The 24,465-nt window shown below is 47.2% G+C and overlaps 1 protein-coding gene across 2 annotated transcripts in view; it reads left to right on the plus strand.

The window, feature by feature from the left end:
- Positions 1-385: 385 nt before the first annotated feature.
- Positions 386-24,465, plus strand: part of BTBD7 (BTB domain containing 7) — a 48,082-nt gene continuing 24,002 nt past the window's right edge. The window contains exons 1-3 of one of the 2 annotated variants that reach the window (XM_066607517.1): positions 386-479; positions 20,732-20,918; positions 21,471-22,550. In XM_066607517.1, the coding sequence (XP_066463614.1) occupies positions 20,837-20,918; positions 21,471-22,550 (1,162 nt within the window). In that variant the 5' untranslated portion in view covers positions 386-479; positions 20,732-20,836. Of the gene's footprint in view, positions 480-20,731; positions 20,919-21,470; positions 22,555-24,465 lie in introns of both variants that reach the window. The other variant, XM_066607518.1, reaches the window with a different exon arrangement.

The following is a 24,465-nucleotide window of genomic DNA, read 5'->3' on the forward strand; positions in this document are numbered from 1 at the left end:
TCACAGACAGGGTTAGATACAGCAGCTCTGCAGACGGTATCACAGAGACAGGATTAGATACAGCGGCTAGGCAGACAGTATCACACAGACAGGATTAGATACAGGAGCTAAGCAGGCAGTATCACACAGACAGGATTAGATACAGGAGCTAAGCAGGCAGTATCACACAGACAGGATTAGATACAGGAGCTAAGCAGGCACTATCACACGTGGCAGGATTAGGTACACAGCTCAGCAGACGGTATCACACAGGCAAGATTAGATACACAGGGCTGTACGGAGGCTCGCTGGTGACTTCACGGCGGATCACGTGACTGCCGGACTGGTGACGTCGGCCGAGGGAGGGGGAAGAGACAAGATGGCGGCGGCGGGGTTCTGAGGCGGAGGGGGAGCTCGGGGCCGCCTATCATCTGGATAATGGCCGCGGCGGAGCGCACAGAAGTCATGGAAGGAGCCCGGAGCTGCTGAGCCGCCAGGAAGTAAGTGTCAGCCGCGGGGATATGGCGGGGCCGGCGGGCTGCGGTGACAGGCCTCTGTATATGGGGACCCTGTCACTGAGGGCGCCTAGTGGTCACACGGAGGACTGCCGTCCTGCAGGACCCTCTACCGTACCGCAATACCGGCACCCTACACTGTAATACCTGCTGCTGTATATTACACCCCGAGGTATACTGTAGTACCCCTCACCCCGTGGAATACCGTCCTGCCCCCCCATCGCCCCGTGGAATACCGTCCTGCCCCGTGGAATACCGTTCTGCCCCGTAGAATACCGTACTGTCCCCCCTCGCCCCGTAGAGTACCGTCCTGCCCCCCATCGCCCCGTGGAATACCGTCCTGCCCCGTGGAATACCGTACTGCCCCCCCCCCTCGCCCCATGGAATACTGTCCTGCCCCGTAGAATACCGTACTGCCCCCCCCCCCCCTCGCCCCCGTAGAATACCGTACTGTCCCCCCTGCCCCGTGGAGTACCGTCCTGCCCCGTGGAGTACCGTCCTGCCCCGTGGAGTACCGTCCTGCCCCCCATCGCCCCGTGGAATACCGCCCTGCCCCGTGGAATACCGCCCTGCCCCTCCTCGCCCCGTAGAGTACCGTCCTGCCCCGTGGAATACCGCCCTGCCCCTCCTCGCCCCATGGAATACCGTCCTGCCCCGTGGAATACCGCCCTGCCCCCCTCGCCCCGTGGAATACCGTCCTGCCCCGTGGAATACCGCCCTGCCCCCCTCGCCCCGTGGAATACCGTCCTCCCCCGTGGAATACCGTCCTGCCCCCCCCCCTCGCCCCGTGGAATACCGTCCTGCCCCCCCCCCTCGCCCCGTGGAATACCGTCCTGCCCCCCCCCCTCGCCCCGTGGAATACCGTCCTGCCCCGTGGAATACTGTCCCCCCCCCCTCGCCCCGTGGAATACCGTCCTGCCCCCCCTCGCCCCGTGGAATACCGTCCTGCCCTGTGGAATACCGTCCTGCCCCCCCTCGCCCCGTGGAATACCGTCCTGCCCCCCCTCGCCCCGTGGAATACCGTCCTGCCCCCCCTCGCCCCGTGGAATACCGTCCTGCCCCCCCCTCGCCCCGTGGAATACCGTCCTGCCCCCCCCTCGCCCCGTGGAATACCGTCCTGCCCCCCCCTCGCCCCGTGGAATACCGTCCTGCCCCCCCCCCCTCGCCCCGTGGAATACCGTCCTGCCCCCCCCCCTCGCCCCGTGGAATACCGTCCTGCCCCCCCCCCTCGCCCCGTGGAATACCGTCCTGCCCTCGCCCCGTGGAATACCGTCCTGCCCCCCCCCCCCTCGCCCCGTGGAATACCGTCCTGCCCCCCCCCCCCTCGCCCCGTGGAATACCGTCCTGCCCCCCCCCCCCCCTCGCCCCGTGGAATACCGTCCTGCCCCCCCCCCTCGCCCCGTGGAATACCGTCCTGCCCCCCCCCTCGCCCCGTGGAATACCGTCCTGCCACCCCCCCCCCCCTCGCCCCATAGAGTACTGTCCTGCCCCCCTCACCAACCTTCCTGTTTGCCCTGTGCTTATTGTGCCCTCCTGGCCCACGAGAAAATGTCATTGATTTGCTATGACTGTAGCCTGCAGGTGCTGGTACTGTATCCCTGGATGGTCGGGGTCACCTCCATTTTGCGTAAAGTATGTAGCCGCTCCTCTGCTTCTCCCCTGGTGGCGGTCTGCGGTGGATTACTAAGCAAAGTAAATTTGAAACCGATTACAACCAGTCCTGCGCTCCGTAAGAAGGGCGCTCATTCCTCTTTATAGCTTCCTGAGGCGCTGTCTTAATGTTGCCAAGGCTGGATTACTGGATGCCGGATTAAAAGAATTCTGTATTACTTTTTCCCCCCATTATGTGACTGGATGAATCTGGCTTTGGGCACTGAGCCCCCGGTACACCAAGGGGGCCGTGATCAGAGCCGGCCGTTCCGGTAGGAGGTTGTGTAGTGTGTGGTATCTCTCATTGCAGCAATGTATCGGACCAGAGCCCAAACTGTTTATGTCACAGAGTATTGTACGATTGTAGCAAACCCTCAGCTGTGGGACATGTTGGGTCCGGAGTACTTTCCAACCCATAGATGTTAATCATTGATACAGGGTATTGTATTTAGTGAGGAATTGCTAGCTGCACACGTGTGTAAAGCCGGCGGCACACGGACGGGGCAGATTACGCATGCGGGAGCCCGCGGAATCCGGCTCAACCCCCGGCCAGTGACCCTGCATTGTAGATGACCGCAGACGCTCGCTGTCAATCAAGCACAGTGCAGATTTTTTTTTAAACATTGTTTTTCCCGCGCTGTTGCTATGCAACGAAGTGGATATCCGCGACCTATCTGCAATGTCAATTGTGGAAGGGCCGCAGGTTGGACGACTCCATTGACTTCAGTGCAGGCCATCCGCGCTGAGTCCGCAGAAAAATAGAACAGGCTGCAATTTAAAATCTCTTGCAGAAATCACCATCTGCTCATGTGACGGGCGAATGTTCTATTCTTTCAAGGTGTGCAGAATACTGCGGATCGTCCGCGTGGGTGACTATAGCAGATTCCACAATAGAAATCCGGTCGTGTTGGACCAGCCATAGGCCGGGCTCAGTTATATTGCGTAGTACACGCGATGAGTGACGCCACAGAGTACATTCATTGTCACTGTTACACTCACACTTGCTCTTATTACACATGTAATATTATTCTCAGTGGATGCATTCGGAATAATCCCCTTAAGCTTGTGTAATAAATCTTGCAACTTCTCTGCTTTGCCACTTTCATAAGTGGTTGGGCCGCCCCTCATGCGACATTTATGTATAGTTTATACCACAGACTGGCTTAGGCTGGGTTCACACACGGCGGATTCCAGTCGGAAATCTCGCGGTTTGGCCGCAGCAAAAACCACAAGACTTCCGCCGGGAGAACCGCCGCAGTTTAAGCCGCGGCGGTTTTGAAGCGGCCCGGCCGCTTGCTTTTCCGTTGCGGCCAGCGCTCCCATAGAGGAAAGCGCGGCCGCGACGAAAATAAACAAAAAAGAAAAGGTAAATGGACATGCTGCTTCTTTTGAAACCGCGGCGGCTGCAGCCACAGTTTCAACCGGATTTACCGCAGCGGATTAGCCGTCCCGTGTGGACGAGATTTCTGAGAAATCTCATCCACATGGCTGGCTAACCCCGAGATTAACGGCCGCAGGCGGTTTTCCCGCAGGCGGATCTACCGCGGCAAATCCGCCCTGTGTGAACCCAGCCTTAACCCATCCCCAGCTGGCCGAGCTCAGCTTGGTTTTGTATATGGAACGTTGTGCACCTCCTCATGTATTCTGTACTGGTGGGAATTCTACTTGATATTGGAAATGCTGCTTTTAGTAAATGTCCCCCACTGTTCTTAGTTCTGCGTTGCACAATTCTTCTATTCTCCATCCTGGAAATGTATGCCTAGTTTGACAACTAGGTGTTACCGTTCTGCATGTTGATGGCACTACAGAGTCTGTCAGTTCTGGCTTCACAGTGAGAGGCGCCCCCTGCTGGTAGCACCCAATGTACAACCCAGCAAGGTGATTAGGGCTGCGGTCACACGAACGGGTTTTGTTTCCGTCTGGCTGCCCTGTTGTGGGAGCGGCTAAAGAAAAATGGAAATGAAAAGCAGTCAAACGGAAAATGGAAGCAGAAAGAAAGCCGTTCGTCGGCAGCAATGTCATATAAACATCCGTTTTGGTTCAATTTATTAAACTGGAAGTAAAAGTACTGCAGTCTACACTTTTTGTTTCTGTTTTAAAAACGGGATGGCGATGGGAAATTGACCAAGTAGTTAATAGTTAAGCGGGGGTCTTCAGTGCGGGTCTGGGGGCACAAAAACAGAAGCTTTTTTTTTTCCTATTATCTGCTCTTACAATACTACAGCTAGACAGAAACAAATACCTCTAGTGTGAACTTAGCCTAGTAAAGGGGCAATTAACATGTCTTAAGACCTGCCTTTAACATGTCTTAATAAGCAAACAGGCATGGCAGCCGTGGGGCCCTCGGAAGGCCTGAAGCTGCCGATACTCCGGGATAGCAGCGGGGGCCAATTAATTCCAATCAATCGGAGCATTTAAATGCCACTGTCATAACTGACTAATTCTTTCATGGCTACTGATGCTTGTGCGTGGCTGAGTGGTTATGTGACCGCCCACCACTTCCTCCAGGCTTCATGCAGCGGACGCCGGGGCTGCACGGGCATCGTCCGGGATAGGCCTCCTGTAGTTGGCCGGGTTGGATCCCACTGCTAGACGTCTCGCAGTAGGGTGCAAGCCGTGCCCTGCAGTTACCCAGCAGTCACCTCCTCCCGGTGTTTCGCTCTGCTCTGCCCCGGCTGTTGCACAGTGCAGAGTCGGCGTGTCACCAGTGACGTATCTGTGCGAGGCTCGCACAGAAATAGGACATGCCGTGAGTTGTTTACCGCGTGTGTTTTCACACGGTCAAATCGCAGCTGTGTGCATAGGATTGCATTATGTAATGTAATCCTATGGCAGTGGGCAGGGGCCGAAATTCTGCGGTAAATCCCGCCACGGAATTTCCACCTGTGTGCATTTTGCCATAGGGGAGTATTCAATTCTATTTAAACCAGTCTAATGTATGTTTGTTTTTATGTCCTGCAAGAACTGTTTAAATTTTTTTTTTTTTAATGTAATTTGTAAAACCTGGTTTACTCTTCTTCCTGAGGAACGGCATCTCGCACGTCCATAGCAGCTCAAGTAGCCTCAATATCGAAATCCGTGAACGATCTGCGATATTGTGTGCTCATTGTAAAAATAGAATATTTGCTGAAATGGGCGGACAGCCTGAGGAGAGGCTGCCCGCCTGAGTAACGGACCCCCACCAATCTCATATTGCTGACCTCCCCTAAGGATCGGCCATCGGTATTGGGGTCCTTTTTAGATGTATAATTTGAATGGGCGGATGGCGGCAGGGTTTGTTCGTTCGTGCCGCCTGTTTAGATGGGCAGATACATCTTTGGTTCGTTCAAACAAGCAATCCTTCAGAATTGATCGGTCTCTCACACTCGCTGTAGAAGTGAATGAGAACCACTGAAGGATCGCTGTTTAACACCAACGATAAGTGAAAGAGCCAACCATGCTTTTTATGCCTGCAGAAAATGAGCCAGAAGCAAATTATTGGTCTGTCGTTGGCACGTGTTTAGACAGAACAATTATCGTTCGCTTTGCTTGTTTGAACAATCCTTTGGACAATAATCGTTTCATCTAAAGGCACCTTTAGGGCACCAGAATACCACTTTATAACGGAGCACTTTGCTCTTAGCAGCGGGCCTCGGCATGTCACAAGGTTCCCATTGTGTTTGTGTCCCCTGTGACCCCTTCACTGATAACAAACAAATGATCCAGAATTACTGCTCATTCACCCCCAGGACAGACTGTGGCCTATTGTTTGTGCTTAATGGTTTTATTATTGATTTGCATGTGTAACGACCAGTGTATATTGCTAACGAGGGTACGTGCGCTACGCCTGATGATCTGTGTATTATGGTTAACCACTGCCTTTACAATATGGTTCATCTATAAAGGAGCAGATGTCCAGCGTCAAACATCATCTTACAGTCTCTATATACAATCTACATAAAGTTGAGACAGTTTGTAAATTTGTTATCCTGTACTGATCCTGAATTATACTCCAGAGCTGCACTCACTATTCTGCTGGTGGAGTCACTGTGTACATACATTACATCACTTATCCTGTACTGATCCTGAGTTACATCCTGTATTATACTCCAGAGCTGTACTCGCTATTCTGCTGATGGAGTCACTGTGTACATACATTACATTACTTATCCTGTACTGATCCGGAGTTACATCTCGTATTACACTCCAGAGCTGCACTCACTATTCTGCTGCTGGAGTCACTGTGTATATACATTACATTGGTTATCCTGTACTGATCCTGAGTTATATCCTGTATTATACTCCAGAGCTGCACTCACTATTCTGCTGGTGGAGCCACTATGTACATACATTACATTACGTATCCTGTACTGATCCTGAGTTACATCCTGTATTATACTTCAGAGCTGCACTCACTATTCTGCTGCTGGAGTCACTGTGTATATACATTACATTGGTTATCCTGTAGTGATCCTGAGTTATATCCTGTATTATACTCCAGAGCTGCACTCACTATTCTGCTGGTGGAGCCACTGTGTACATACATTACATTACTTATCCTGTACTAATCCTGAGTTACAGCCTGTATTATACTCCAGAGCTGCACTCACTATTCTGCTGGTGGAGTCGGTGTGTACATACATTACTAGCCCTGCACTAATCCTGAGTTACAGCCTGTATTATACTCCAGAGCTGCACTCACTATTCTGCTGGTGGAGTCGGTGTGTACATACATTACTAGCCCTGCACTGATCTTGAGTTACAGCCTGTATTATACTCCAGAGCTGCACTCACTATTCTGCTGGTGGAGTCGGTGTGTACATACATTACTAGCCCTGCACTGATCTTGAGCTTAAGCTTCTGTTATACTCCCGAGCTGCACTCCTATTTCTGCATCTCCTGCTTGCATTCTGTGTAATGTCATTGTTCTCTGGCCCTTGTACAGCCACCTGTTATCACCACAATTGCCTAACGTTATAGGAGCTCAGCTAAGTCATTAGGGGTTTTTGTCTGCAAGCTTGCTAATTCGTTGCAATGGGGCGGTCACACATGTTGGATATCACGTGAATTTCGATATCTACGTTCGCGCAAAAAACTGCATCCCATGTACGTCAATGAGGTTTCCACGACATTTTTGATGTGCATCGGAACGTTTTCATGAGGATTTCTGGCTGCACAGTCGCATAAAAATGTCTTCTGCCACGTAAGTTAGCGGCGCTCCATCATCATCATCCTGTTTTCCATGTTATATACTAGAAGGTATGAGCCTATATCGTGTGTATGTAATATATAAATACATGCAGTGATCTGGGACAGAATAGGTGCGAGCCGGGTAAGTCAGAGGGTGGGGGCGCCCTTTTCAGGGTAGTACTTCTGCAAGTTAAGTAGGGGAAAAAAGGGACCTGTAATAGGGAAAATTGCTGGGTCCCTGCTTGTAGCGCTCTCTTCAGGCACATTAGGGTGTCCATCTAGACATGAGTGAACATAACCTCACCCCATACCTTACTGATTGTCTAACGTTGAGTGTGACCGATACTGACTGATGGCGTATTTCCGTTGAAACGTTGAGCTGTTGTGTTGAAACTTTTTTAGTCATTGTCGGGTGCTTTAGTTAAAAGGTGTTTGCGGAACAACTGAGCTGCACCCCATCCATGGAAGACCAAGCCACAAGGTATGGCGGAGCTCAATCGGGATTTGTTATAACTTATGGCATTGTGACCCAAAACAACCTTCACAGACCAACCATGAAGAACACGTCATCCATAAAATCCCTTACGTGTGGCCGGGTTATAACGCCATGCTGATGATGTCCTGGGTCTATTATATGCAGCCCTGTCCTAAGCCATGTACAGCACTGCTGACGCTGGACTCGCTTGCTCTCTGACTGCAGTGATGTCGGTGTGATCGCCCTACTAGATGAAGTCAATCCTCTGAGTGCTGACTACTGCTCAGCCGCATAACAATGTGCCCCTCCAGTGAGGATTGCGCTGTTGACTGCAGTGTATTATTGTAAAGTGCTTCACATATGTGGCGCCTGGTTGGCACACGGGCCACTCCTGCCTTCTTTTCAATAGGCACTTGTGTTCCCCGGCTGAGGCCATCATTAGCTCTTCACTTGTCACTACACGCAGCTCCACTTTGTGCTTAACTCAAATGCAAATGAACGGCGGACCTCCCAGACTCGCCAAAGACTTTTCACTGCACTAATTGAGTTTGGTAAATAAAAGCACTAATGACCGATTGAGCCTATTCAGCGTTATGGAGTTTGGTACCCGAGCTAGCAATCACTGGGTAATGCGGACGGAAGGCATCCCCGGAGTGTTCAGCATGGGCGAAAACCATCTCCAGCTAAGAAATCTCAGCGACTCCCAGTTTATGGGTGTTCATGTAGTTGAAAAGCTGGGTGACTACTAGTGTGGCCACAAAGACAGGGCTACTTACAAAGTCCTGAGTGGCAAACCTGCCTAATAGAACATAGTAAATCGGGGAACATTCAGCCTGTCAGCGATTCATTGATTGCTCCATTATGGAGCCATATGCACTAAATAGCCACAATATTATGCACATCCATCTAGTAGCATTTTGGACCTCCTTGGTCTTCGGAACCACATCAATCCATCAATGAATAGATTCCACTAGGTGTTGACATGGTTCTGCAGGGATATTGGCCCATGTGGACACGATAGTTTCTTGCAGTGAATGTAAACCAGGTGGCGGTACTGACGTGCTCTGAAGAGCTGACAGGAAGGGTCATCGATTCATGCTGCTTGTGGCAAATTCTGACCTCCCATCAGCACGGTGCACCAGAAATCTGGATTCATCTGACCAGGCGATGTTTGTCCTGCTCGGTGGTCCAGTTTTGGTGCTCTACCAGCGGAGTCTTGTCTTTCTCTTAAGGCCCATTTTCACGTAACGACTTTTGCTCAAAATTTGCTGATGCGAATGAAAGTGCGCGATAATCGTTATGCGAATCTTTGTGCACTTTTTGTTCGCTTTTCATTTGGCGTTCAGTTTCAGCCTGCATAACAATCCTTGGCGCCTCTCTCACTTCTCATTATGGTTAAATGCTCACCGCTCAGTCTTATATAGCATGTGAAGCGCTGAATGATTCTCAACGATGATCTGCCTGTCTAAACATTGTGTGCGAACTAATTAGATGTGACTTCACTCGCTTGTGCGCTCGTTCTAACCACAATCGGCTTATGTAAAAGGGGCAATAGCTGTTAACCCGTTCTAAACCATCTGCGCTAAGGAATGACAAGTCGTGCATTCGGACATGTTAGTTGAAGCACTAGCGTTGTATTTGGCCGCTATTTGTTTTACTGGGCATTGTCCGATTCTTGACTACTTCCTCTGACCCCTTACATTGACAAGTTTACCTTCTCAGGATCCCCTGTTACTGGATGAAGAGATGCAAGGGTTTGGCTGGATTTGTATCTGACTCTCCGTATACTCTACTTGACGCCAATGGTGTATTGGCCAGTATCTAGTGAGTTAAACCTATTTCTGAATGGAGTGATGGCCGTCTCAGGAAAGAGATCCACTGGGTTTGGCTAGCTTCTGGCACTAGCCAACCATTATAATTTATGACATGACTGTCACTAGGATGCTGTAAGGTATGGAGTGATGCCGCTTATTATAGGGTACAAGCTCAGGCCCTTCATTACAGGATCTACTTGTTATCAGTTTTATGTATTTCTGAGGCTCAATTCCAGTGACTAAGTACCGGAGCCCCTGGTCTCCGCCCCTCCCCATATGGATACTCCATTTTCATCGGTTTGGGGGTGAAAACCCACATCAGCACATTTCCATACTTTGCTGCTGGCAGCCCTCGCTCGTGTTCTTGGGGTCCATTTAGACCTGCCATTTCCACGTTTGAACAAGCAAACAATGTCAGAGTCGCCCTCGGGCAGCCTGTTTATACCAGCAGATACATCGTTGGCTCATTCACATTCACTGTAAGTGAATGAGACGGACTGAACGAGCATTATTTAACCGAATGATAAGTGAACGAGTCAACGATTCTTAATGCCTGCATAAAATGAATGAAAAGGAACCCATTGATCATTCGGCTTTGGCTGCGTTTACTCTGAACAATAAGTCATTTTCGCTCATTTGAATGATGTTTTGAATGATCAATTAGTGTAAAAGGGTCTTTATTGTTTGTAGGTCGCTCTCTTGATGGTGCATAGCTGGTGGGGATGGACTTTACGGAGGCGACTGTTTTATTTAATCTGATCCTTTTGTCCTCTGAGGAGTCTGGCCACTTATACAACATCACTTCCTGGTTACGGGATTCATAAATCCCGCCTCCGGGAAGCAATGGCTGTGATTGGCTGAGCAGCAGTCCAAGAACCAATCAATGCAGCGCTGGATAAACCAATTATCAACCAATGCGATGGCTGTGATTGGCCATGGCTCAGCCAATTCATAAATTCCACCTCAACAACGTGATGGCTGTTGATTGGTTTATCCAGCGCTACATTGATTGGCTGAGCAGCAGTCAAAGAACCAATCAATGCAGCGCTGGATTAACCAATGCGATGGCTGTGATTGGTTCTTTGACTGCTGCTCAATCAGTCATCGCTTCCTGGAGATGGGATTTATAAATCCCGTAGCAAGGAAGTGATGTACGAGCGGCTGAGGGCTGCAGGAACCGTGCCAAACCTCTAGAGCATTGGGAGGGACCTGGATCGAGTCTGCTAAGTAATGTTGTTGTTGTGTTTTGGGGTTTTTTTGTTTGTTTTTTTTTTAAATGTAGTGTAACTAGGACTGATTTTCAGGTAGGTCCTATTGTCAGTTTCAAAGAGCAACCAGCAGAATTCTCAAAGCGGCTTTTGATATGACTAAAGGAAAGGGATTTGCAACATCCCTGAACTTTTTCTGTAGGCTTAACCCGTGAAAAGTGTGAGAAGTACGGCAAGCTTAGTCTTGCAGTATCCTGTCCAGGACCGGCTCACCATCTCCGTGACTCATGCTGTTCTGGTTGGGTATTCGGGAGCGTACTAGTTGGAGAGTTACAGGTTGGTGGTTTTTGTAAAACAATGGAGCATTGGAGCATGCCTGGCTGGATTTGGAGGGATTTGCAGTGAAAATGGAAAATTTAAAGCCTGAAATCTGCAACTTAAGGTGATTATGAATAATTCCAGTAATTGTGCCATCCCTGCTAGAATATAAACAGCTGAAAAGTATTAAGGTGACGGGAAGAATAATGATGAATTAGGCCATGTTCATGCCGGATTTTGCTGCCAGTTTAATGTGGAACCCACACCCAAACGTGCCCTATTCATCTGATAGGGTTCTGCGCTGTAGTCGGACGTACACGTTTTTTTACTTTTCTTCCGTGTTTAGGGAAAAGTAAAACGTCCCTTTTTGAAACAGAATACAGCCGTGGATCTTCCCAATCGAACTAGGCTAAATATGCGGACATTACAAGCACGCACCATGTCCTACTTCGGACGTTGAAATGGCCAATTGCAATGTAAGCTTACCGCATATTAGGTGTGCTCTGTATGTGCATGTGTAACACGAGTATTCACAGGCTTATGCAGTTCTACCTAAATCTGTAGGAATTGCGTAATACACAAGCACAAAAAAGAACGCAGCATATTCTATTTTGCAGCATGTTCAGTTTGGGTAAACTAGTTTGCCATTGTTGGCCCATGTAAAGTGGGACCCAACGGGGTGCTGAGCAAGAAATCGCTGTTTCAGTGAGCTGAAATGAAGTGACTAATGAGCGACTTCTCGCTTAAGCTCCGTTTTAGACTGAAAGATTAAGGCCTCATGTCCACGGGGAAAATCAGATCCGCTGCAGATTCTCCATGTAGAATCTGCAGCGGGTCCCTCCTGCCCCGCGGACATGAGCGCTGAAAATAGCAATTTAAAAGCATTTACCTATCCGTAGCGGGCGGCGAAGCTCTGCTCTTCCTCACGGCCGGATCTTCATTTTCGGCCGGCGGATGAATTTCTGACGCCGGCGGCACGTCGCCGGCACGTCGTCGACGTACCGCGCGCATGCGCCGGGCACATCCGCCGAGCCGAAGCAAGGGAGATGCGGCCGTGAGGAAGAGCAGAGCTTCGCGGCCCGCTGCGGGTGAGTAAATGCTTTAAATTCCTATTTTAGGTCTCCCGCGGATCCGGACGGCTTCCATAGGCTTCAATAGAAGCCCGCGGGAGCCGTCCCCGCGGGAGACCCGCATGAAAATGGAGCATGGTCCAGATTTTTTCATGCTCCTTTTTTTTTTAAATCGCTTTTATTGACGATCCGCGGGTATTTATCTACCCGCGGGTGGTCAATGCATCCCTATGGGGTGCGGATCCGCGCGCGGGAGATCCGCTGCGGATTTTAAATCTCATTTTGCCCGTGGACATGAGCCCTAAAAGAGCGAAACTGAATGATAATAGTTCAGTTTAAATACCTCCAGCGACGGAACAAGAATCGTGCGCTTCTTATTCGTTGTTCAGTTTCTGGCGGCATAAAAAACCATCGCCAGCTCAGGCAGTTTAAACAGCGAGCGTTTAGTGTTAGGCCGATCTGTCATGGACTCCTGTCAGTGTTCGCACGATAGATCTGCAGCAAATGGCGTGCATTGAAAAGTATGTAAAAATCGCTTTTCCTTCACACTGACGGAAACGAATTGCGTATACCACAAGCAGAGGAAAAATCGAATCGTGCTGTATTTTGCTATGGACGACCAAGTCAGTGGAGGCTGACTGACCCATCCTCAATTGACATTGTACAGGCTGCAGATATCCGCGTCCTCGCCCAGCAACGGCGCAGGGAATACAAATATTTAGAAAAATCTGTACTGCGCATGACCACTGGCGAGCAGGTAACCAGGGTCGCCGGCCAGGGTCCTAGCCGGATTTCGGGTCATTCATGTGAGCCCGTCCTTACACATAGGAATGTGAGACACTGAATGATTCGCAATGAGAATTGTGCCGTGAAACGCGCTGTGCGTGCGTGGACGAGTTAGTGATGACGTCACCAGCTCTTTGGCTCAGACAAGCGAGAATCATTTGATTCTAGTTTGATGTAAGACGGGCATTAGTGTAAACAGGCAGTCGTTCAGCTTTGAATGTCTGCCTTTTCACAGTGAATGGAGGTGGTCAGCGGGAAGAGATCTCCAGCTCGCTCTGCTGCCTTCCACTGGGGGCTAATTCCCACGTGCGGATTTCCACCACAGAATTCTGCACCGTGAAATCACACATCCTCACCCGCGGCATGTTCTATTTGCCGCGGGCGTACGCGCAGACGGCTTTCGTTGCAATCAATGGAAGCCGTCCGTCATGCTATCTTCCGCTGTAGCACAGCGGAAGATAGCGTGAAAACGCTTCCCCGCCTATCGCCAGCCACGTCATGCGACGTGGCCGGCGGGTCCGGAGGTAAGTATGGGGTCTCCGGGGGGCGCCGTGACAGGCTCCGCTGCAGAATTCCGCTTGCGGAGCCTGTCACGGCCGTGGGCACTAGGCCTGAATGACTCTCTCTCCTGTGTGAAAATGCTGGAGCAACAGCGGTCCTGTGTAAATGTACGCTAAGGCCTTGCCCACTTCTGCATCACTAATACAGGCATATATGACTGAAATAGGCGTACAGCGCTGGTCTTCACATCAAAATGACAAACAAATCAGTGCAAACCAATGGATTTGATTAGTCAATGGAGTCTGTCAGGCGCCAACATGATCCGTTGTGTGATGGATTCGACAGAGTTGCAACAAATATGAACCGAGCCTAAAGATTGGAGAATTACCCCCGCACACACTCTCTTATTTTGAAGATCCCTGCTTGTTTAGTGAGTAGAGACATCACAACTGTACAAGAGATGTGCTCTCCCATGAGTATACAGTATAGTGGCAGGATACTTTCACCTCGCCAGGGATGAAGTATAAACTACAGTAAACGTTATTGTAGTGCAGACACACATTTTGGAGCAGAAAGCTCCTTTTCCACTCACTGTACATAAGGTCCGTCTCTCGTAGGCGTTTGTAAAAACCTTACATTTTTAAGCGTGATGTTTTGGAACAGTGTTTTGTTTTTTTTTTAACCCACCCCTTCATTGCAGTGGGTGATCTGACACATTAAAAAGTGCTGCAACTCACTAAAGTAGAACAGGCAGCATTTGAGTCACACGGTGTTAGAAATGCCATCCTAAAATGCTCTTCTGGAAGCCCCATTGAATTCAGTGGAGGCTCAGTACGGCGTTTTCAGGGGTCTGTGATTGTCAAAGGAGCTTTCCCCTCTGAAATGCATTTTTCTGGACTACAGCTAAATTTCCTATACTTCATACCTGGTGTTATGGAAATATCTTGCTACTATGTATCCACCGGACAGCGTGTATCTCCTTTGTGTTGTCAGTTTATTCCGGTTCACTTTTGGTGATTGCCGCCTACCTTGAGACATTACACATGTTGTGCTCTGTGTGCTACATCATAAGGGGGGCAATCCATTTGTCTTTACCTTGTTCCTCTTGTGGGATTAGTACCCTAGGAAGTGCTTACCATCAGGCAGGGGAGAGATTTGTGTTGCTAATATGTGTAGAAAGACACAATTGTAAGACTTCCTCTGCCGTGAGAATCTGCTCCGGTTTCCTCCTCTCCAAATAAACATTCACCAACAACAAGCAGCGCTCCTAAAATGGCGAGTAATTGGAATAGTAACTATAATAGAAAGTTGCAGAACACTTTATACAATGATTGAGCTATATTTTATACCGCCGGAGAACCCCTTTAGCAGATGTCCCATAACTGGAGCGGAATTTAATATTCTTTTTGGTTTCCTTCATATGTTCTCCAGATGTCTTGAAAGTTGGCTTAAATAAGGATGGAGACCCTTTCAACTTATTTACGTTGTGGGAGGACTACCTAATCGGCTCGGGTTGGATTTACATGTAATGGTCCAGCCATTGTCAGGATGTGTTGACCATAGGTGCCTACAAATTCAGCGCTATTATGTACTGTACGGATGTAGCGCACCAAGAGCGCAGCCGTAATTTTCCCACATCTTCCCTGCTCCAAAGCAGGAAGCACACAGGGTTGTTAGGACAAGTGTGTTTGTTTAAAGGGTCCAGTCATCCATTTACCTTCCAACACTACAAAGAGAACCTGCTGCCACGAAACCGACCCTGAATCACTATAATCTGTGTCTAGCTTACAGTAATTCTGATTTCTAAACTCCCTTTCATGTCCTTGCAGTAAGGTGGCCAACAGCCCCATACGTCTAGGAGTCCTCTTGTACTGTTAGGAGTCCAGGGAATGTGTTGCACTAGAGGGCTGGTCCTTTTTAGATGAGCTGATTCTCGTTTGAATGAACAAGCGGCTGACGTCCCCGCTAACTCGTTTGCACTCCTACAGTCTCTTTGGACAGGCAAATGCATCATTAACTCATTCAAACAGGAATCGTTCAGTCCCTGGATAAGCGAATGAGGGGGACTGAACTATTAGTTATATCGACCAAATTATAAGCTAATGAGCCGACAATGATTTGAATGCCTGCTTAAAATGAATGACGAACGGAAAGGGAACAATTTTTGTCCATCATTTAGTCATTGGCTCGCCTTTAGACCGACCGATTATAATATTGTTGACATTTACTTGTTTGAGTGATTACACTGTGCAACAAATTTTTAAAAAAAATTGTACCAAAAAGTAATTGATATGTTTCCGTAAAATTAAAACCTGCTGATTACATTGGTTAAAGTGAATAATAGCAGCACGTCTCATTTTCAAGTTATTTAACCCCTTGGTGACCAAGCTTTAAAAAATCGTAACCTTTTTTTCCATCAAAGTTGCTGTATGAGGGCTTGTTTTTTGCGGGACGAGTTGTATTTTTCAATGGTGCTATTTAATGTACTGAAAAACTTTTAAAAAGTTCTAAGTGGAGTAAAATGAAAAAAAAAAAACTAAATTCCGCCATCTTTCAGTGCGTCTTGTTTCTACAGCTCACACACTGTAACAAAAATGCAGATAACTTTATTCTATGGGTCAGTACGATTACTACGATACCAAACTTATTTTAATTTTTTTTTGTTTTGTTTTCCATTTGCTGTACTACTTTTATTTTTTTTTTCAAAGACCTTTACATTTTTTTAAAATAATTTTCTGCTGCCATCTTCTGTGCGCAATACATTTTTTTTTTTCCGTCCACATAGTTGTGCAAGTGCTCTTTTCTTGTCCTGTAGTTTGCGCTTGTACCATTTTTGGAATACATACAATTTCTTGATCACTTTTTATTGCATTTTTTTCTTGGAAACAGGCTGACCAAAAAAAGCGCATTTCTGGCATTCTTAATTTTTTTTTTCGGACGACGTTTACCGTGCGGGGTAAATAATGCATTACTTTGATAGATCAAACTTTTATAGATGCAGCGATACTAAACTATTGTTTTATGATTTTGATTCTTTTTTTTTTCTTTTCGTCTAACCAGTGACCTGTAAAAACACAGTTCATTAATTACAGCTTACTGGTGGATGATCCGCAGTGTTTCCGCCACGAGGAAACATACCCTATGTGTTACATAAACCTACCCTTAGAGCGTTCAGTCAGCACACAGTGTGTAACAGTGTTTGCCAAATAGTTGCGCAATCACTTTTGTTCTTTTTATTAAGCAAGGTTAATGGCGAGTAGACTGGATTAATTGTATAAGCAGAGCTACAAAAAATACAATACAACGGCAATCAGATTACATTATTCCCCATAATTGGAAAACGTTATGTGGCAGAAAAAAAACTGATATCATATTTGAATTTGGTGCACTAAAGCTAGGGCCCATTTAGACACAACGATATTCGCTCACAAGCAATCTTTTGAGCAATAATCGTTGTGTTCATTTATATGGCAAAATAATTGCTTACAATTCGTTCAAACTGCAGTTTGAGTGACGGTTTGGAGCGTTCACTTTACATAAGCTCTTAAGTAGCTAATTAGCTACTTAAAAGCTTACTAATGTGTAAATGAAGGCTCCTGCTGTATATAGGAGATGGCAGGAGTGCTGTGTTCTGGGAGTGCTCAGCTGTTATACAGCTGAGCGCTCCAAGTGGGATATGCAGAAGACAGCTGGAGCGCTGTCTTCTGTATACAGCTCCTTTTTTCTCTGCGCTGACAACTGCCAGAAGGATACCAGCTGAGAGAATCTTATCAGTGCTCATTTCTAGAAAACTAGGCGTTTAGACGCAACGGTTATAGCTCAAATGACTGCTTTTGAGCGTTAATCATTGTCTAAATGGACCTTTACTATAAGCTGCTTATCTGTTACAAGAATTGTGTTGCACAGTGTAATTGTTACATCTAAAAGCACCTTAAGGGCTGTTGACAGGCTTACCGCTGGGGAAGGAAATTGTGTTCATAGAAAAGAAATACATCACTGGAATATGTCCCTCTTCAGCTAGCCACATAGCATAGTTCAGGGGGCTTTCATGGAGACAAGGCTGCCTATCCATGGGCAAATTTTCATTGTGTTCCCCACGGTGATAATCCGGACGCGGGGAACGCAGTGAACACTTTCACATTGCTATGGAAAGCGCAGCCCCCCCTGTCCACGAGTGTAGAATCCTAGCGATTCTCCGCTCATGGGTGGCAAATTGCAGCATGCTGCGAATTGCTGTGATTCTCCGCGGTGAGATCCGTCAGCTGGCTCCTACTCCACGGTGGCTGCTCCCATGGTGGAGATTTGCCGCGGCATATCGCAACGCCGTAGACAGGCAGTTACGGTTTGTGACAAATGGCCAAGAGGAGAGAAGTACCAAACCAGCGCCACATGTCCTGCTTCTGGGTTTATGTAATGCTTCTATTTCTATTCTCCTTTAAACCTTTGTTGCTCTGAGAAGTATACTGCAATATACAGCTAGAATGTAATGTGAAGGGTATGGATACACTTTCAAGTTGTTTTTGTTATTTCTCCAGTTTATCTGAAAATGGTAACTTTGTAAAGTGTGTTGGTCCTATAGGACCTGGCAATTTTTAGAGAATTTTATGGATATATATATATATATATATAATATATATATATATATATATATAGAGAGAATTTATATATATATATATATATATATATATAGAGAGAGAATTTATATATATATATATATATAGAATTTATTTTTTTATTTATTTTTTTCCTGGCTTGCCAAAATTATTGTTGTTGTTTTGGTTTTTTTTGGCGCACACATGGCAATTTTTTTATTACCTTTTTATCACTGATATTTTTTCACTCCTTTTCCATTTTATTAGAGGCAATGTGTACACAAAGTAGAAATAAATCTAGTCCCTTATTTTTAAAATTATATTTTCGTTAAAGTATAGTGATGGGTTCACCATTTTGTTTTTTGATGTTTTCAATATATAATTTGTATAATCTTGAATTACAGAGTGGGTGTGGTGATAGTTTGGGTTCGCGTCATCAGTGGGTTTTTCTATTTCTTGTATTGTTTTTTGTTTTTTTAACATCTATGTACCCCATGATGTCATATAAGATCTCATGGGGGACATTCTAACAGGTTGTGGTTTATTTTTTCTAAATTTTGCACCCTTCATGGAGCATCCATAGGAGCCCTAGTGTTACAGTAGTCACTGTCAGAACTGCTCTGACATGCCAGGTGGGTGCTAGTGTTCACCGGGCTGCATACAGAAAACAGCAAAGCTGCGTCTTACATTCTCTACCTCGCGCTCATTGAGTGCTACGTAGTCTGTAAAAGAAAAGGCAGAAGCTGTTAAAAACTGCTTCTGTGTTTTCCTTCGGGTCCTCGGCTGTCTCTGAGAACCTGACCTGCTCCTGCTTGATTGCAGGTACGGGAGCGTTAATTTAATCCTCCAGTATATATACTATCGGCCGGTATTAAAGCGCAGGACATTTATGGCGCTTATTCCTTAATGGGTTAAAAAAATTACTCCTGCTGTTTTTATCTACAGTTCCTTTGCAGATCTATGTGCCTCCATGTGTAGTGTTTACCCACAGTCAGCAGAAGCGGAATTATCAAGAAGCTGAGTCAGATGGAAGAGTAAGGCCGCCTGCAGACGAGCGGGTCGGATCCGGCGGCGAGAATTCTCGCCGCGGGACCCGACCCGAGCGCCTGCAGAGACGAGCGCATACTCGCCCGCACCCGGCGGCCCCGGCTCTTTCATGTGCCGGCTGCCGGGCAGCCGGCGCATGCGCAGACCGGAGCCGGCGGCCGGGTGAGTGACGTTTCTGTGCGAGGCTCTGCGAGCCCCGCACAGAAATAGGACATGCCGCGGTTTGTTTGCCGCGCGAGATTTCGTGCGGCCAAACCGCGACCGTCTGCATAGGAGTGCGTATTGTAATGCACTCCTATGCAGGCTTTCGGTGGCGGAAATCCCGCGGGAAATCCCGCTGCGGGATTTCCGCCCGTGTGCAGGCGGCCTAAGGGCCCACTGAACAAAAATGCTGGGTTCCCATGGGACGCTTTCCCAGCGGAAATCTCACGGTTTTGCAGCAGTGAAAAAAAACGCAAGATGTCCACCGGATAAGCGCAGCGTCAAAACCTGCGGCACTTAGCCACGGGTTTTGGAGTGGCTTCGCCACATGCTTTTCCGTTGCGGCCGGCGCTCCCATAGAGAGGAACGAGGCCGCAACGGAAAAAAGAAATGACATGTTGCACCCTGGGAATCCGCGCTGCAGCGCCAGCTTTGCCGCGACGGATTGTCCGCCCCACGTTGACGAGATTTTTGATAAATCTCGTCCACGTGGCTGGCTAATCCCGGGATTAGCGGCTGCAGGGCGGATTTGCCGCAGGGTATTTTTGCGGCAAATCCGTCCTGTGTGAACCCAGCCTAATTGTTCAGTGTAAATGCCGGCAGTGACTGAACGATGAAAGTTTATTTATTGTTCAGCTTCTGCAGGCTTATAAAATCGACCGATCAGCGTGCTTGCTGTAAATGGAGCCGGCCAGACGGAGTGATCTCCCGCCGATGAGCCTCCATTCACTGAGCGATCCCTGCTCCTGTGTGAAAGCACAGCAGTAGTCATTGCTGGGACGACTATCGAGCACTGCGGTGCCCAGCGTCCTGTGTAAGAAGACCAGAACACATCTCAGAAGGAACAGGATTTGTTTGCAGTCTACAGCCATGGAGACTCCTACTTCTGCATAGCAGCTGTCCGTAGAAAACGGAAATTAGATTTCAACAAAGCAAAGGTGCTATTTCTGATTTAAAATGCACTGAGGGGGGGGGGGAAAAGTAATTCAAAAGTATATACGCCCTCTAAAGAGAATATGCTTCTCAAATGAAAGTAACCACAGAACCAAAAGTCCCAGAGTCCTTCCTCTTATGAATGCTGTCTAGCTACCTATCTAATTGCCACTTTTCTTTGTTTTCTTGGGTTCAACTGGGTTTACAGATGCTGGATGACACTTTTATGGGATCCATAGTGATATTTGCCCAGCTTTCCACAAACCCTGAATGGTGTGTAAATCTATATTGTCCCTTTATATGTCATTCAGGGTCTGGAGAATGTTGAGTTACAAGATCTAGTGAAGTTGCCAGTTAGCATGCAGCCTCTTCACGTGTCAGAAGAGTTTGGGGAACTGTAGACGCAGAGAATCTTAATCACTTGACTTCAAATGTAACCTGCAGATGATCTTATAGTTCTTGTTTCTTTGCAGACATGGAGGAGCGTCTTGCAGGAGACCCTGGAAATCGGATTTACATGACTATGTGGGATAATAATTTGGACAGCGGTCAGGCAGAATGTCTGAGTGACTGACGACATGGGTGTGAATGCATCTAGCTACCCCCACTCGTGTTCCCCGAGGGTAGGGGGAAACTCGCAGACACAGCAGACGTTTATAGGTAAAGTATCTATGTCTCTAAGTTTCAATATGTCCTTACCCCACCCCTGTTTGTCTCGTTCATTGCCTTAATACCTATCCTATATATGCAGCATGCGCTTTCCTAATAATTCTAGGGGTGGAAATTTCTGAAATGTTTGCATAGGCGTATGAACATCTACTCAAAATACCACGGTTAAATGTTTTCTTTTAAAGGGACACTTAACCTGCATGCAGCCTCTATTTGTTTCCTTCCATTAAATGCATGCTACAGCCTCCTGAGAATGCAGAAAAATCTTTTGTCATCAGGGCAGACCCCTTTAAATTGTCACATGCAACAGCGGAGTACGCCCATTGAATACCTCCTTTCCCCCCTCAATGTGCAGCATGTAATCTAATTTGGAGGGACCCCATATAACAGGAAAGTAGTGTTAGCTGCCAAGTAATGGCATAGCTTCCTACCCAATGAGACCAATAGGTTTTCCACAGGAAGTAGATGCACAGCTTTGTGATTTGGGTTTAATAGGGGGCAAAGAAGGTTTTATAAGTAGACTAATTCTACTTCTTCTCCTAGGGACATCCTCCTACTCTCACCAAGGGTATGGCTATGACTCCAAGTTATATAGCCTTGAACATGGCCACGAGAAACCACAAGACAAGAAAAAGAAAACCTCGGGCCTCGCCACGCTCAAAAAGAAATTTATTAAGCGGCGAAAGTCAAGCAGATCAGCGGACCATGCCAAGCAGATGAGAGAACTGCTGTCCGGCTGGGATGTCCGAGATGTCAATGCACTTGTGGAGGAATACGAGGGAACGGCAGCCTTAAAGGAGCTCTCTCTGCAGGCCAACGTGGCACGTCCAGAGGCTAGGACTTTACAGAAAGATATGGCTGACCTGTATGAATACAAGTACTGTACAGATGTGGATCTGATATTCCAGGAGACATGCTTTCCTGTTCACCGCGCCATATTGGCAGCAAGGTGTCCTTTCTTTAAGAAGCTGCTCTCGTCTTCTCCAGAGTATGGGGCGGAAATCATAATGGATATCAATACCGCAGGTATCGACATGCCAATGTTCTCTGCCTTGTTACACTATCTGTACACTGGGGAATTTGGCATTGAGGACTCCCGGTTCCAGAACGTGGATATTCTTGTGCAACTAAGCGAGGAATTCGGTACACCAAACTCATTGGACTTTGACATGCGTGGGCTCTTTGACTACATGTGCTACTATGATGCGGTGCTTAGCTTTTCCTCTGACTCTGAACTGGTGGAACAGTACGGAGCGCCGAGCTGTTTGGAGGAGGAACTCCGATCACACAAAGCGATCCTCTCTGCACGTTCTCCGTTCTTCCGCAACTTGCTGCAAAGACGAATACGGACTGGGGAGGAGATTACAGACCGGACATTAAGGACTCCAACGAGAATCATCCTAGATGAATCCATAATACCAAAAAAATATGCAAAAGTCATTTTGCATTGCATGTACACGGATGTCGTGGATCTGTCCTATGTCTTGCACTGTAGCCCATCCATTGGGAGTCTGAGTGAAGTGCAGGCTCTGGTAGCAGGAAAGCCAAACATGACCCGGCCAGAAGAAGCAATGGAGCTCTACCACATAGCACTGTTCCTAGAGTTTAATATGCTTGCACAAGGTAGGTAAGCATGAGAGGTTTTGCAGAAGCAATTGCCTTTATTTGCCTTTTAGTTGCTTAAAGTTTATACCAACAGACTAAATGGGTAGAAGAGCTGCAAATGAGGTTTTCACCGATGAATGTAAATTTATGCTTATGGGCAGGGAAATGCCATTATATAGTATATAGGAAACCATTGAGAAGCACTGACATGGAAAAGGACTTGGGGATTTTAGTTAACTGTAAGGCTGGGTTCACACAGGGTGGATTTGTTGCGGTTTTGCCGCAGAACTGCTTTTGCGGCAAAGCTGCTTCAAATATTATTTTTGTCTTGCTTATTTTCTTGCGTAGTTTCCACGCGGAAAATCAGCAAGCGGTTTTTTCCGCAGCGCTTTTTTACTTTTGCAGTGGATTTTGCTGCGTCCATAGAAGTCTATGGACAAAAAAAGCGCTGCGGAAAAGTCAAAAGAATTGACATGCTGCGTCTTGAAAAACTGCACCGCAACTGCGGCAGTGCGAAAAAAAATCCGTCCTGTGAACAGATTTTTGCTCAAACACATTTGCACTGCATTACACTGCAAACGCAGCAGTTTTGCCGCAGTGCAGATATGCAACGGCAAACCGCGGCAGGACCGCAGCAAATCCGCCCTGTGTGAACCCAAGGGTTAATAGAATTACCAGTCTCTTCAAGTTGGTTGTTTAGTCCTAGCAGTGAGGAGCATGCAAAAATAAGGAAAGGACAGTCCTTTATAAGATACAGCTCCTTGGTGCGGCAATTTGTGGAGTATAACCTCACAGTTCTAAGGCTACTTCAAACTACATCTGCCCCCATCCATGCCCAACCTGCCCCCTGTGACATCAGGGAGAGGCCTCTGAATGCCTAGATCTTACTGATGGAAACGCAGCTTAATGTTTTTGGTCATATTTTCCCAGGAGGTGTTCAAGGGGGGAAACTAAATAGCCGTCATATTTCATTACATGAGTTTGTCAACTAATAAACACTGAGTGTAGAAGATTATCCCCCCAGTGGGTATGTGATTCCCCCATGTTCTGGAGATTGCACAACAAGGGGCTGGATGCATTGAGTTCACGGTTGACTTCCAATTCTGAAAATATAGCTGGTTTTGGGCTAAATATCTAGGATGAATCATAATCCCAGTTATTTCTCCTTTGATAGCAGTACTTCATCCCAGCAACGTATAGCTAGGCTTGTGGATTGTGCTAACAGGATAGAAACAATGGTGAGGAGGTTGCTGGGTGGTCATTTTGTTATGGAGACACAAAGAGCCATAGCCATGTTAATAGCCACATCCTCAAAGTTACAAAGGTAGAGGATGGGGTCAGACAACCCCTATTCAAGGGTCATAGCCAGCCGTGTGAATTTTAATTGAGCTTTGCTTGCTGCTGACACACAAAGATGGGTGAATCTCCCAGTAATATACTTAACACTGTATCTGGCTGCTACTAATAAAATGCAAGTTTCTCCCAAACTCCTGCACAGATACACAGCAGACAAATCACTGTAATCAGCGTGACTGTCACTACCGTGTGCTGCTCTTTAAGAGAATTGCAAAATGATGGTGACAGATTCCCTTTAAAATATATGGCCTTCCTTTTAAACAACTTATTAAAACACGATTAATAGTAATTACTTATGGCTATCTACAGGACAGGATATATATATATATGCCGGACTGCTACGGCCCTCCTTTATAAATATGCAAACGAGAGGATAAGAAACAATAGCTTACTATTACAAAAATGGTCCTGATGACTTATAAATACATCAGGTAGCGCATGTTAGGAAGGCAAAGTACACTTGTCAAAAAAATCAAACCCCTACATAGGAGTTGTCATTTTGCTGTAAAACTCTGCATGCAGTTCCATCTCAGGCAGATATGTAAATGATGAGAGTTGTGGGGTGATTAGATGAACG

This window comes from Eleutherodactylus coqui, chromosome 6 (genome assembly GCF_035609145.1).
Source record: "Eleutherodactylus coqui strain aEleCoq1 chromosome 6, aEleCoq1.hap1, whole genome shotgun sequence".
Classification (NCBI taxonomy): domain Eukaryota; kingdom Metazoa; phylum Chordata; class Amphibia; order Anura; family Eleutherodactylidae; genus Eleutherodactylus; species Eleutherodactylus coqui.